At 32.6% G+C, this 11,334-nt stretch overlaps 2 protein-coding genes across 3 annotated transcripts in view; one reads left to right on the top strand and one right to left on the bottom strand.

Annotated features, from left to right (window-relative positions):
- Positions 1-8,294, top strand: part of LOC133172955 (progesterone-induced-blocking factor 1-like) — a 13,987-nt gene extending 5,693 nt beyond the window's left edge. The window contains exons 5-15 of one of the 2 annotated variants that reach the window (XM_061307816.1): positions 1-160; positions 1,002-1,127; positions 1,206-1,304; positions 4,128-4,293; positions 4,507-4,657; positions 5,059-5,149; positions 5,778-5,880; positions 5,987-6,117; positions 6,308-6,392; positions 6,818-6,991; positions 7,881-8,292. The exon at positions 1-160 is cut by the window's left edge and continues 22 nt beyond it. In XM_061307816.1, coding sequence (XP_061163800.1) covers positions 1-160; positions 1,002-1,127; positions 1,206-1,304; positions 4,128-4,293; positions 4,507-4,657; positions 5,059-5,149; positions 5,778-5,880; positions 5,987-6,117; positions 6,308-6,392; positions 6,818-6,991; positions 7,881-7,976 — 1,382 coding nt within the window. In that variant the 3' untranslated portion in view covers positions 7,977-8,292. Of the gene's footprint in view, positions 161-1,001; positions 1,305-4,127; positions 4,294-4,506; positions 4,658-5,058; positions 5,150-5,777; positions 5,881-5,986; positions 6,118-6,307; positions 6,393-6,817; positions 6,992-7,880 lie in introns of both variants that reach the window. The other variant, XM_061307815.1, reaches the window with a different exon arrangement.
- Positions 8,295-8,328: 34 nt separating this feature from the next.
- On the bottom strand, positions 8,329-10,574 carry LOC133172956 (uncharacterized). The gene is made up of 3 exons (XM_061307817.1): positions 10,329-10,574; positions 9,931-10,113; positions 8,329-8,939 (listed from the first exon to the last, which is right to left on the bottom strand). Exons 1-3 carry the CDS (start codon positions 10,357-10,359, stop codon positions 8,773-8,775), a joined length of 381 nt encoding a protein of 126 aa, XP_061163801.1. The 5' UTR covers positions 10,360-10,574; the 3' UTR covers positions 8,329-8,772.
- Positions 10,575-11,334: the final 760 nt, after the last annotated feature.

Raw genomic sequence — 11,334 nt, 5'->3', positions numbered from 1 at the left:
TGTCCTTGCTGAAGCAGGACAAAGAGTACCTGACAAAGCAGGTGTCTGACCTGACTAACAGGTGTACCTACGCAGAGGAGAAGGTCCAGCAGTCCGCTCATGAACTGGAGGATGCCAAGAGGGCCAGGGAGGAGATGTATGAGAAATATGTGTCTTCAAGGTATAAAACAAGTACAAGTTCTATGACATCACATCAAGTCTAGTGTATTATGAATTATAATGGGTGATACTGGAGGATAACGTAAAAGTGGGATTTTTTCACAGAGTTCTAACTTTAGCTTATTGTAGTGGTTTCTTGGTAGCCTGCTAAAATTTGAATGCTAAAATTTGCACCTGAATGCAAGAAAGATAACTTTGATCAGTTTCAAACTTCCTCTTTCTGCACTTATCAGTATTTTAGTATGCTTATTGAACTTATTATAATAATGATTCATGATTTGAACTATTTTGAAGTAAAATTATCATTTTTAGTGTTTCTTTACTCTTACCAGTAATCATTCTCTAAAGTGGTATTAATTTATGCTACTGGTTTACAATGTCTTACTCCAGCATGCTAGAGGTTCACGGCGAGAAACTTTTGACTTGGCGCCGAGGTATACTAGTATAAGGAGCGTAGGGACGTTAACCGAGGCTCTTACTTGTAGGAGTAACAATGTCTTGGAACTCTTGTGTCCGACAACAACAAATTCTGCCAAAATTATTGGCATACCTTTGAGCAAGCAAAAAACCAAATTTTACACTCCTTTAAGAAACTCACTATATGCTATTTGAGATTTTTAAACTGCTTCTATGTTAAAAGTGTCTCAAGGATCTTTAGTTTTGCAGTCAGAAAATATGTGCTGTTGTACCCATTTTTTCTTAAAAACATAGGAAAAAGGCAAGGACTAAAAAAATAGAATAAACTAAAGGTTGAAATTTTACTTGCTATTAAAAAATAACTGATTTTTAAAGTAAGAATATCTTTTAATACATGATTGTATTGTTAAACATTTATTTTGAAGGGACCAGTATAAAACAGAATATGAAAATAAACTAAGAGAAGAGCTTGAACAAATACGACTGAAAACAAATGGAGAAATTGATCGACTTCGCACCAGCACTAAAGAGATGTATGAGAGAGAAAACAGGTATTTATACACTGGACATTTGTTTTTGGGAAATAGAGCTAATGTCATATCGGTATTGACACATTTTGATTTTTGCAGAAATTTACGAGAAGCAAGAGACATGGCGATATCTGAGAAAGACAGAGCAATAGCAACAGAAAGAGAAACTTCAACAAAATATGAACAGCTTCTCACAGAGTATGTACTGTTTAAAGTCCAGTTTATCATGATAATCCCTTTTATTACAGAAATCTGGTTTCATTTTGTAGTTTAAAGTTTAGTGGTATATTTTACCAAGTTTGGCAATATAGAGGATAGGCAGGACAGAAGCTTTTCAAAGAAATTATGAGATAAAAAATTTTCAAAAAACAATTTGTAAAGAAAAATCTTAAAGCTATATATGGCATATCTGAGCTAAAAAATAATAATAGGAGACTGAGTGTAGATAAACATGATATATGTTTTATGTTCAAATTAAAATTTTCACCGATTTTGAACTTGAATAACCTCACATTTCTATACTTTAATTTCTTTTTATCTGAACTTAAAAAAAATATGCCATATATGGCTTTAACTATGGTATTTAGAATTATTTAATTTTTCTAATCGGAGCAGAAAAAATATATTATAACAAGAACATTTATTTTGATATCAGAGTCAAGCCATATTTTCACCCTCATTCACAATAATTTTGCCTCTCCAGTGTTTTTTTTTTTAAATGATTTCCTCACGTACTGATGATGACTAACCACTTCTCAATCTATTCACCAAAAAATCAATAGCACCATTGTTCCAGGAATCAAAAGATACTTTCCTGATAAAGTTGAAAGCTGTGGGAATTTTGCACTGTTGCAGTGAATCACTTCACCACTGCTATATACCTTTTGACTCAGGCTCTTTCTGATCTTTGAATGTAATAAAAAAAAAAGGACAAAGTGTAAAAGTTTGTTTTGTCTTAGGTTTCTGTACACATACCGGGGTACATGTACTTTTGGTGTAAAATTTTCCCCTCCCATTTTCCCTTAAATATCACCAAGCTGGTGGTGGCATTTTGTAGAAGGAATTTGCAAAGTATTGCAGTGATTTATGATATGAGAACAATTTTCAATTACCGGTATCCTGTAAAACACTGCTGAGTAGAAAATTAGTTGTGTTAGGAATGCATGAAGTGGAAGAAATACAGACAGAATTTTATAAATGGGGGTTACTTAAATTTTTATCAGTATTCTGGGTTACGAAGACTAAGTTACGGGGGTTTGTTTCAACAGCGGCTGTGTATTGTGAATTATTTAATTGGTCGACTGTAGCATTTAAGATTTAAACACACATGAGTTTTTAAATTTTTAAAGAAAGATACAGTTGAACTTCGGTATCTCACACATGGATATCTCAAATACCATGGATATGTTGAAGTGATTGAGAAGTTCTTGCCACATATTTCTTCAGTATTTTACCCTCGATATCTCGAATTCTCGGATATCTTGAAGTTTTTTTCTTGGTCCCATCAAGTTTGAGATAACGAAGTTTGACTGTATTTTAAAAGTATTGTAACTGGTTACAATCTTTCCAGTCAATTACCGGGTTAGTCAGTTAAACGTAGGGCTGGGTATCTGCTGGGAATTTTGTATTGCAATATACTGCGATATATTTATTAACAGTTAAAATGATCTTTTCTTATTTTATTAACTCTATTTATCAGCAGAGTGTATATAACTGTTATAAATATGTTGTAACTAAAAAGTTGTTATTGATTAAACTACAGTTTTGCAACAAAATGCATCGATACAACAACAACCTTTACCGTTTGGCACAATGGAATAATATATTTCTTTCATTTCAAATTTTACTGTAAAAATCCCAAGCCCAAGCATTTTGCCAGTATACCAGTACTGAAAAAAGCTTTTGCAATACAATATTTTTTATCAGCGAATTACAATATACAGGAATATTGAAAGTATTATACAGCCCTAGTTAAACAGTTACTAGTTGCCATCCCAAGTTATAATCAATTTTTAGCTCTACTGGTCAGAGACCAGAAGAGCTTATGCGATAGTAAGGTGTCTGTCGTCCGTCCGTCTGTCTGTCTGTCTGTCCGTCCGTCTGTAAACAATTTTTCAAAATGCTACTCCTCCTACAGTTTTGGTCTGATTTCAATATAACTTGGCACACAAGTAGACTATAGGCTACTAAGATGCATAATTCTGTGTATCAGTTTTTGATTTCGATGAACGGTGTTGCCATGGTTACTAAAAATAGAAATTTCTGTGAAATACTTTCAAAATACTACTCCTCTTACAGTTTTGGTCTGATTTCAGTATAACTTTGCAAACAAGTAGACTACACTAAGATACATAATTCTTTATATTGATTTTCTGATTTGGATGAACATTGTTGCCATGGTTACTAAAATTAGAAATTTTCTTGAAATACCTTCAAAATGCTACCCCTACAGTTTTGGTCTGATTTTAGTATTACTTAGCACACAAGTAAACTACACTAAGATACATAATTCTCTGTACCAGTTTCGGATTTCGATGAACAGTGTTGCCATGGTTACTGAAAATAGAAATTTTCTTGAAATACTTTCAAAACACTACTCCTCCTACACTTTTTGTCTGATTTCAGTATAATGTGGCATACAAGTAGACTACAGAGATACATAATTGGTGTTATTGTTTTTTGATTTTGTTGAATGATGTTGCCATGGTTACTTAAATCAAAATTTCTGTAAAATTGTTTTAAAAGGCTACTCCTCCTACAGTTTTAGTCGGATATAATAATAAATCTTGCCACAAAAGAGACTAAACCAAGGATCATTATTCTATTTATTGCTGTTGCAAAGTTTCAAGTCCAAGTGCTACTTTTATCTTCCTTTATAAATACAACCAGTAGAGCTACAGTCTCGTCAGAGACTTCTGGTTGTGATTTGTCATGATGAGTTCAGATTGCCCATGCTAATTGGAAACAGTTCCTTGATCAGTATAAAAATATGGTTGAATCTAAATCGAACATATATTTTAGGTTTCGTCAAGTGCAGATGCATGGAGACAGTAAAACTGCAGAACTACAGAATGAGATGAAGTTGAAAAGTTTTGAGTTGGAGAGATTACAGATGGTGCATGAAGAAATGCTACGTAACCTAAGTCAGGCCAAACTAGACATAGAGAAGCTAGAAAAGAAGGCAGAGGTAAGATCTTTCTTCACAATAAAATCTATTTTTTATCTATAGATAAAAGATGATCTTTTCAACTATATATATATGAAAAAAAATTATCCATAGATCAATAGATACTTGCTACTTGTAGCAAGTTAAAAATAGTGTTTGTGTGTGTGTTTTTTTAAGGAAAGCTTTATATCTTAGCTGCCTAAATTTTCCTGCATTATGACTGATTGTTTTCAGGTCCTGACGAAAGAGTACTACACTCTCCAAGCTGGGATGGATAAAAAAGTTGCTGAACTCGAGACTCAGATGTCAGAGAAAAATGCCAAGATCCAGATGTATGAGCGAGTGGAGAAGGAACTGGATGAGGTTGTTCTTCAAGCTGCGCAAGGTCAGATAAATCATGAGCAATTTTAAAAATGACTCAGATATCATAGGGGATAAATGTGTATTTATTGTCATTATTCGTTTTATTTTTGAGTTGCACACATCAAAAGTGTTGACAGGTACCAGTGAATTTTTTTTTTCTGAAGATTTGGAATATAATAATAAATTATCAGAATTTTATTTAATGAAGAGACTTAAAACCACACATCAACAAACATCTAAAACTATATCATTATTAAAGAAGCCACGAATTATTAATTATACTGATGTAGAAAAAAGCAGATTTACTATTAGTCTTAACTAATGGCTGTTGTTTATGTAAGAGACAAACAAAACTCAAACATTGAAGTACATGTATGAAGTATTGGGAATTGCAATTTAATTCTATATTAATTTTGATTTCAGTTGAAGATGACCAAGAGGCAGAAAAAGTTCTGTTTTCTTATGGTTATGGTGCTAATGTTCCTACCACATCTAAAAGAAGATTGGAACAAAGGTATTTTTTAGGAAGTTATCTTCTTCATCTTTAAGGAAGTAGAATATTTCTTGGTGATCTGGAAGTAGGATAATGACCATGATTTATTTATGTGCAACTTAAGGACATACGCAACGTAGTTTGAACTTTATTGTCTTTTTCCCTGGAGTTGAAGAGTTCCAATACTTAAAGGGACTGTGTGCTACATTTTAGTGTCTATTTATGCTGGTGTACACTTCTTCTAAAACAAGTTTGGATAAATAAAACATCTAGAATATATGTTTAGTATTTTTTGTATATTTTTCTTTGAATTAGACATGAATTTCTTTTCAAAACCCCTGGTAATGCATGCTGATTTTTTGTCTACGAACATCTAATGGCACTATAATCTTAAATTAAGAATATCTTGAAAAATTATCAGTAGGTAAGGTACGTTGCGTATGTCCTTAAAGAGCATGGTCAAATATTTATGTCAGGCTAATATCAGTTATACATATTCACTAGTCCCAGTGGGGGAGGGAGGAAAGGGGAGATATGATTCTCACATACTTTTCTTTTCATTCTTTGTTTAAGAAAAGGTATTGAAATTTATTTCTTCCCCTAATATTCTTACATTTTGAGAGATTGAATAATGATATGTTTTTTGTAGTGTTCATTTAGCTAGAAGAGTGTTGGCTCTTGAGAAGATAAACACACAACTTCGACAAGATTTAGAAAGAGAAAAAACCAAAATTAAACAACTGGCTGAGGAGGTATTTTTAAAGATGTATATTATCTTATCTGTCTTGTATATCTATAATCTAATACAAATTCCTTAAGTTTGTAAAGTTTAAGTAATATAATTTTATTTCATTTCAGCTTAAAAGCAGCAATTCAATATTAGACCAAGCACAGCAGCCATATAATTATTTAATAGACAGTATACGTCAAAGAGATGTACAGATGAATAAACTGAAAGAACACATTGCTAATCTAGAGGCTGATGTGCAGTGAGTGTATAGTTAATAAAATTCTAACACCTTGTAACTTGGTAATGGTCTATGCTCATCCATGTCACAGAAAGTTAGAAAATCTATATTGGAACTTGTTTACAATGTCAGATATACCCAACAGCATTTGAGAAACACTTTTTATTTGAGAAAACATTCTTTTATATACATCCAATTTTTTTTTTTTCAGACAACTTGAAAAGGAGAGAAATGATCTTGTCAGGACCAAAAATAACATGTCCTTGGATTTAGAACGCTTGCTGAACCAGAAAGAGGTCAGTCATTCTAGAAAATTCACTGTAGTACAAAGAACACGCAAAGTTTAAATATTCTATTGATAGGAGTATAATTGAAACATGGTGTATAATTTTGTCTTGTGTAGTGTTATTTCCCTTTGTTTAGCATTTTATAATGTAAAGATAAACTTAGTGGTAATCACTTTACAAAGAAAAAAATGTTTTATTTTTAAATGGAAAATCGGCTACATGTAAGGGGTAATATTTTTGGACACTTTTATGAAAAATTCTACTCTCCAGACAGAGCCTAAGTGCACAAATACTGAAGTAAAACTTCAGCTTTACAAGAAATACATGGTGCAGCCCATATTTCAATGATTCTTTTATCTAAACAATGAATATTTTGTTTAAATTGCTCTGTAGTTAATGAGAATTAATCAACAATAATTCCATTGGTCTTTTAGGAGATGTCAGTCATGAAACAAGTGGTGATGAACTTGTCCAATCGTCAGTATGGAGAGAAGAAGACAAAGTCACGTGATCTAGCAAGACCCAAAAGTCCATCCTTGCACAAACCATTTGGATCCTTTGAGCCGCATGATGAACCAGAAGTTGTTAAGCCTGGGTTCATAACAGTTGTAAGTACTAAATATGTGTCTTGTATAAATTGATTATATCTTAGCATGAGTCATTTGAAAAGCACCTGTATGTAGTGTATAGACAAATTCTATCGAGTCATGGTCCCCGGGGTTAGACTAGGGTCACAATAATGGGTCATAGTTATATTTTATATTGTTTAAGAAGAACAGAACTAGATGTACTTAATTACTGTATACACATGTATACTCGTATGTATATAAGGGATTTTAGTCCAGAACTCTATAAAACTTAAACACTAAAGTGTCAGAGTCCTACAAACATTAGTATATTTCTGGACAACAGAATGCAGCATTTTGTTAATAACTTGGACAATTATCATTGATAAAGGTTAGGACATATTCTTAAGATTCTCACATGCAGGAAAGGAATATCTAAGATAACCATGTACATTAAGTACAAGTGCTTAGAGATTTCAAAGATTTTTGTTTTATTTGAAAAAAGTGTTTTGTTTAATGTGGTTACTGTTTGCATAACAATAAAAGATCAGAAATCAATGTCACTTTGAGACCAAGTTTATTTCAATCATGGACCAGGGGGGTTAAGGGTTGGACCTGTCCACTATAGGAGGTCAAAGTTGTACACAGAATTTATAGACTTCTGCAAGAACAACAAGTGTACAATTAGTAAAATTGAAATTAAGCCTAAATATACTCAATATATATTCAATTAATACAATTGAATAATTGATATACAATCAATTATATTCAAATCATAATTTTCTGGTGGATGGTAGCAATAAGGAAGGGGGGAGGGGGGGGGGAGGTAGGGTCATTTAAAATGTAAACATGTACCTGTATTTCTCTAGAACAGAGAGGTGACTCAAATAAGTACTATGACCCATGAGTGTTTTTTTTTTCCTTTTTTCAGACAAATGATAAATCTCATTGGTCCAAAAAACTGAAACAGAAGAATGTAGAACAATCCACCAAGTTCTCTAAGGTTTATGCCACGGCCAAGTCCTGACCAGCACTGGAGAGTAATGAATGAGCACTCACATAGGTGCCTGGAGAAAAATCATTGGAAAAAGTTCTTATTGAGTGAAGGTTGGACAAAATATTGACTGAGCAGAGATAGGGAAAAAAAGGTTTTAATGACACAAAAATGTATGTGGTTAGTATAAGAGAAGTTCCAGAGTATTTTTTGAATGGGTTTTGTAAACAAACAAATATGTCTAGGATTATTTGTTGACTGTGATAATGAATATGAACAAAAACTATTGACTGAAGAATAAATGACAAAATCATGTCTTAAATGCAACTCGATTTTAATGATATAGTCATGTATTTATATACAACATATCACATATCTTTTTCATTTATGAAATAAAAAATAAAGTTAATAAATTTTCTTATGTGTTTTTCATATAAAAAAAATTGTACATGGTTGTGCCAAACTATTTAAGAACAAACTTTTAGCTGAAAAGGTATTTTTTTTCCGCTTACTCCAAGAGATTTTTTTTTTACTGGAACTGTAACATGAGCTAATGGTATTGCCTAATTAATTTTTTGATTCATAACCCATTAAATGGGATGTATATTTCTAATTATTACTGTTGTCAATATAAGTAAGGATGTGACTGAGATCACGGTATGATGCATACATTTATACAAAGAATTTGACACAAAATGACACACAAGAAGCCATTTTTAATGGTGTGTGAACAAAAATGATGACCTGGTGTTGATAAATGACTAGAATAAAACAGTTGACTCTCTAAATATGTCATAATCAAGCACTTGGAGGGTTTAATTGATTGATATCATTTCACTTTGGTAGGCTCCATTGTCTCAGAATTGCTCATGCTTGGTGACGGTCTGTGTTTAAGGGTTGGTGTTAAAAATCTGTAAAAATCCTTGTATTCCACTTGTTGCGCTTTATTTCTTCTTTCATCTTCAAATGCTATATATCGAACTTCTCTTTCTATTACTGAAACAAACAAAAATACAGTAAAATGTACGTAAAAAGAACATCTTGATTTAAGTTTGTAATATATGTATATGAAATCCAATATTGACAATTATGTAATTTCAATGCACTATTACCAGTATTTGAGGGTATACTTATTCCCACCTCTGTCTGGTGAACCTATGAAAAAGGCGCCTGCTATTTAGTGTAAATGCAATTGAAAATGCCTCGAACCTCTTGAAAAACCCAGGACAAAATTATAAATTATAGATTGCTTTAATCTTCCTCAATTGTTCTGACAGTTTCTGCCTATTAATCACACAAAAGCTGGCCTGTTATTGATTTGGGAGGAAATCTGTTATGTACATTTCTCTCCTTAGTTAAAAATTCAGAATTCTTTTCGTCTCCGAGAGGATCCATAAATTCAATTATATTACAGTGCCTCTATCTTTGCCTTAAACTTCTTGTGTGTTAATTTTTTCATCCAGATATTGATGGAGGAAATTGACAACGTATAAACACATTGGAATTCGATATTTTTCTTTACTTGTCTTTTGAAAACAGGGATTAGAATCCGCGATAAAACATTTTAAGTACCAGTTCATTTTGTTTGATTTTATTAAACATTTTAAGAATTATCAGACAATTGAAACGGTATGGCAGTGTAAGAAATCATTCAATAGTGATAACGTCAAAGCGGGATACATACTATCTACATTTATCTTGGGCCAAAGGATACTAAACATAAGTACTCTCAAGGTTTTAGCCATATCAGTTAAAACAGAGAATCATATTGTGATTAAATACTCGTAAACATAGAACTCAGTTGTATACTTAGTACAACAATAAAGAATTCCAGGATGAAATTTGCAAGATCATTTAAAACGTTTAATGCCAAGATTACATATGTACTTATTTTCATTACACCCTCTCCTTTTAGATGTCAAATTCTCTCTCTCTCTCTCTCTCTCTCTCTCTCTCTCTCTCTCTCTCTCTCTGGAAAGAAACTTACATTCCGGGGAAGGAAGGGTGTTATGGATTTCCGTGTTCGATTTCCTAAGGTTGCCATAGAGATTAAATTTCCTTATTTCTACTTGAACACTTGGTGGCCTAAATATTCCGGGAATAGTCAAAGTCTCCTCTGTCCGGGGCCGCTGTCGTCCCCGCCGGGTCTCCAGGAATAGCCGAGACCTGTCTGTGAAATAAAAAAAAAAATAAATGAATAAAAATTACATTTCTTTAGAAGAAATATTGGTTTTCTCAGAGAGTATGAATTCTTGTTAAAATGAAGAAAACAAATCAATGCACCTTTAGGATTCATGTCGACACATTTTAAAATTGATATTTATATAGTATGCACAAAATTAAATGCAACAAACAATTGCAGGATTAGAAATCAAATCCACTTACCTCTGAATATATCGGGGAATTTTATGACCATTTCTACCCCGATAATTAAAATATAGTTGCTTCTGAAATTTTATCCACGAGTTTTAACGATCCGACATAGTAATTTAAATAAAAATCTGGTAAGTAAGAGATCACATTTCCGAAACCAAAGATTATAAACTGACGCAGAATTATAAGGTCCACCGAAGTCCTAATGCTCTTTATTACCAACAAATTAAACCGGCTTAACTGTTAGGATTTTAAAACTTAACTGTTTATCCGTTGTTAGAAAGAGTTATAGTATATCATAAGCGCTGAGTAAATCAAACAATGGCGCTAAATGATTCTGGCCTTTGTAAGATTTATGGCTTTTTAAGTGAAGATATCTACAGTGTGCGCTTAGACAAACAACATGTCAATACAATGTCCGAGGAACCCTTTCTTATGCTACGACATGTATATTGTCAGCCCAGCTACTGTGCTCCAGGCTCATTTGCCAACCTTACTTTGTAAATCTTTATATAGTAATCTTTTTAGAGCACACATTTAGAACAATAAGCCTTTACAGGTTTATTTTCTATTCATTGATTGGGGCTGTACATAGACTGTTATAAAAAGAAATCCGTGTCAATATTTTCTCTGCTGTACCTTCAATTTATGCTGGCCTTAAGCAAATACGGTTAAATCCGTTCTGAAATGGTAAAGTTCGAAATTTTTACTGGAGGTCCAATTTTCTTTTGTATTTAGTTGGTATGTTAATTGAACGGCGCTACAATCTAAGACCATCAGAGGGAGTTTGTTTGCATTAAATGAATAATAGAAACATGGTCAGAAATCGAAAACTTCTCGACGATATATAAAAGAGCCCCCCCCCCTTTCCCATCTTAAAAAAAATATTCTTATCTGTATCTGTAAAATAAAAGGATTTGTATCAGTCTGCATAAATTTATATAGTTATTAATATTGTACCCAACGTACCAATATGTTTGGTTTTGCTGAATAAATTGAACTTGGACTATGAAAAGAT

This window comes from Saccostrea echinata, unplaced genomic scaffold (genome assembly GCF_033153115.1).
Source record: "Saccostrea echinata isolate AGI-Se365-2 ecotype Australia unplaced genomic scaffold, CSIRO_AGI_Sech_v1 ptg000056l, whole genome shotgun sequence".
NCBI lineage: Eukaryota > Metazoa > Mollusca > Bivalvia > Ostreida > Ostreidae > Saccostrea > Saccostrea echinata.
The sequence above is the reverse complement of the archived record's forward strand: the minus strand, read 5'-3'. Positions and strand labels throughout refer to the sequence as shown.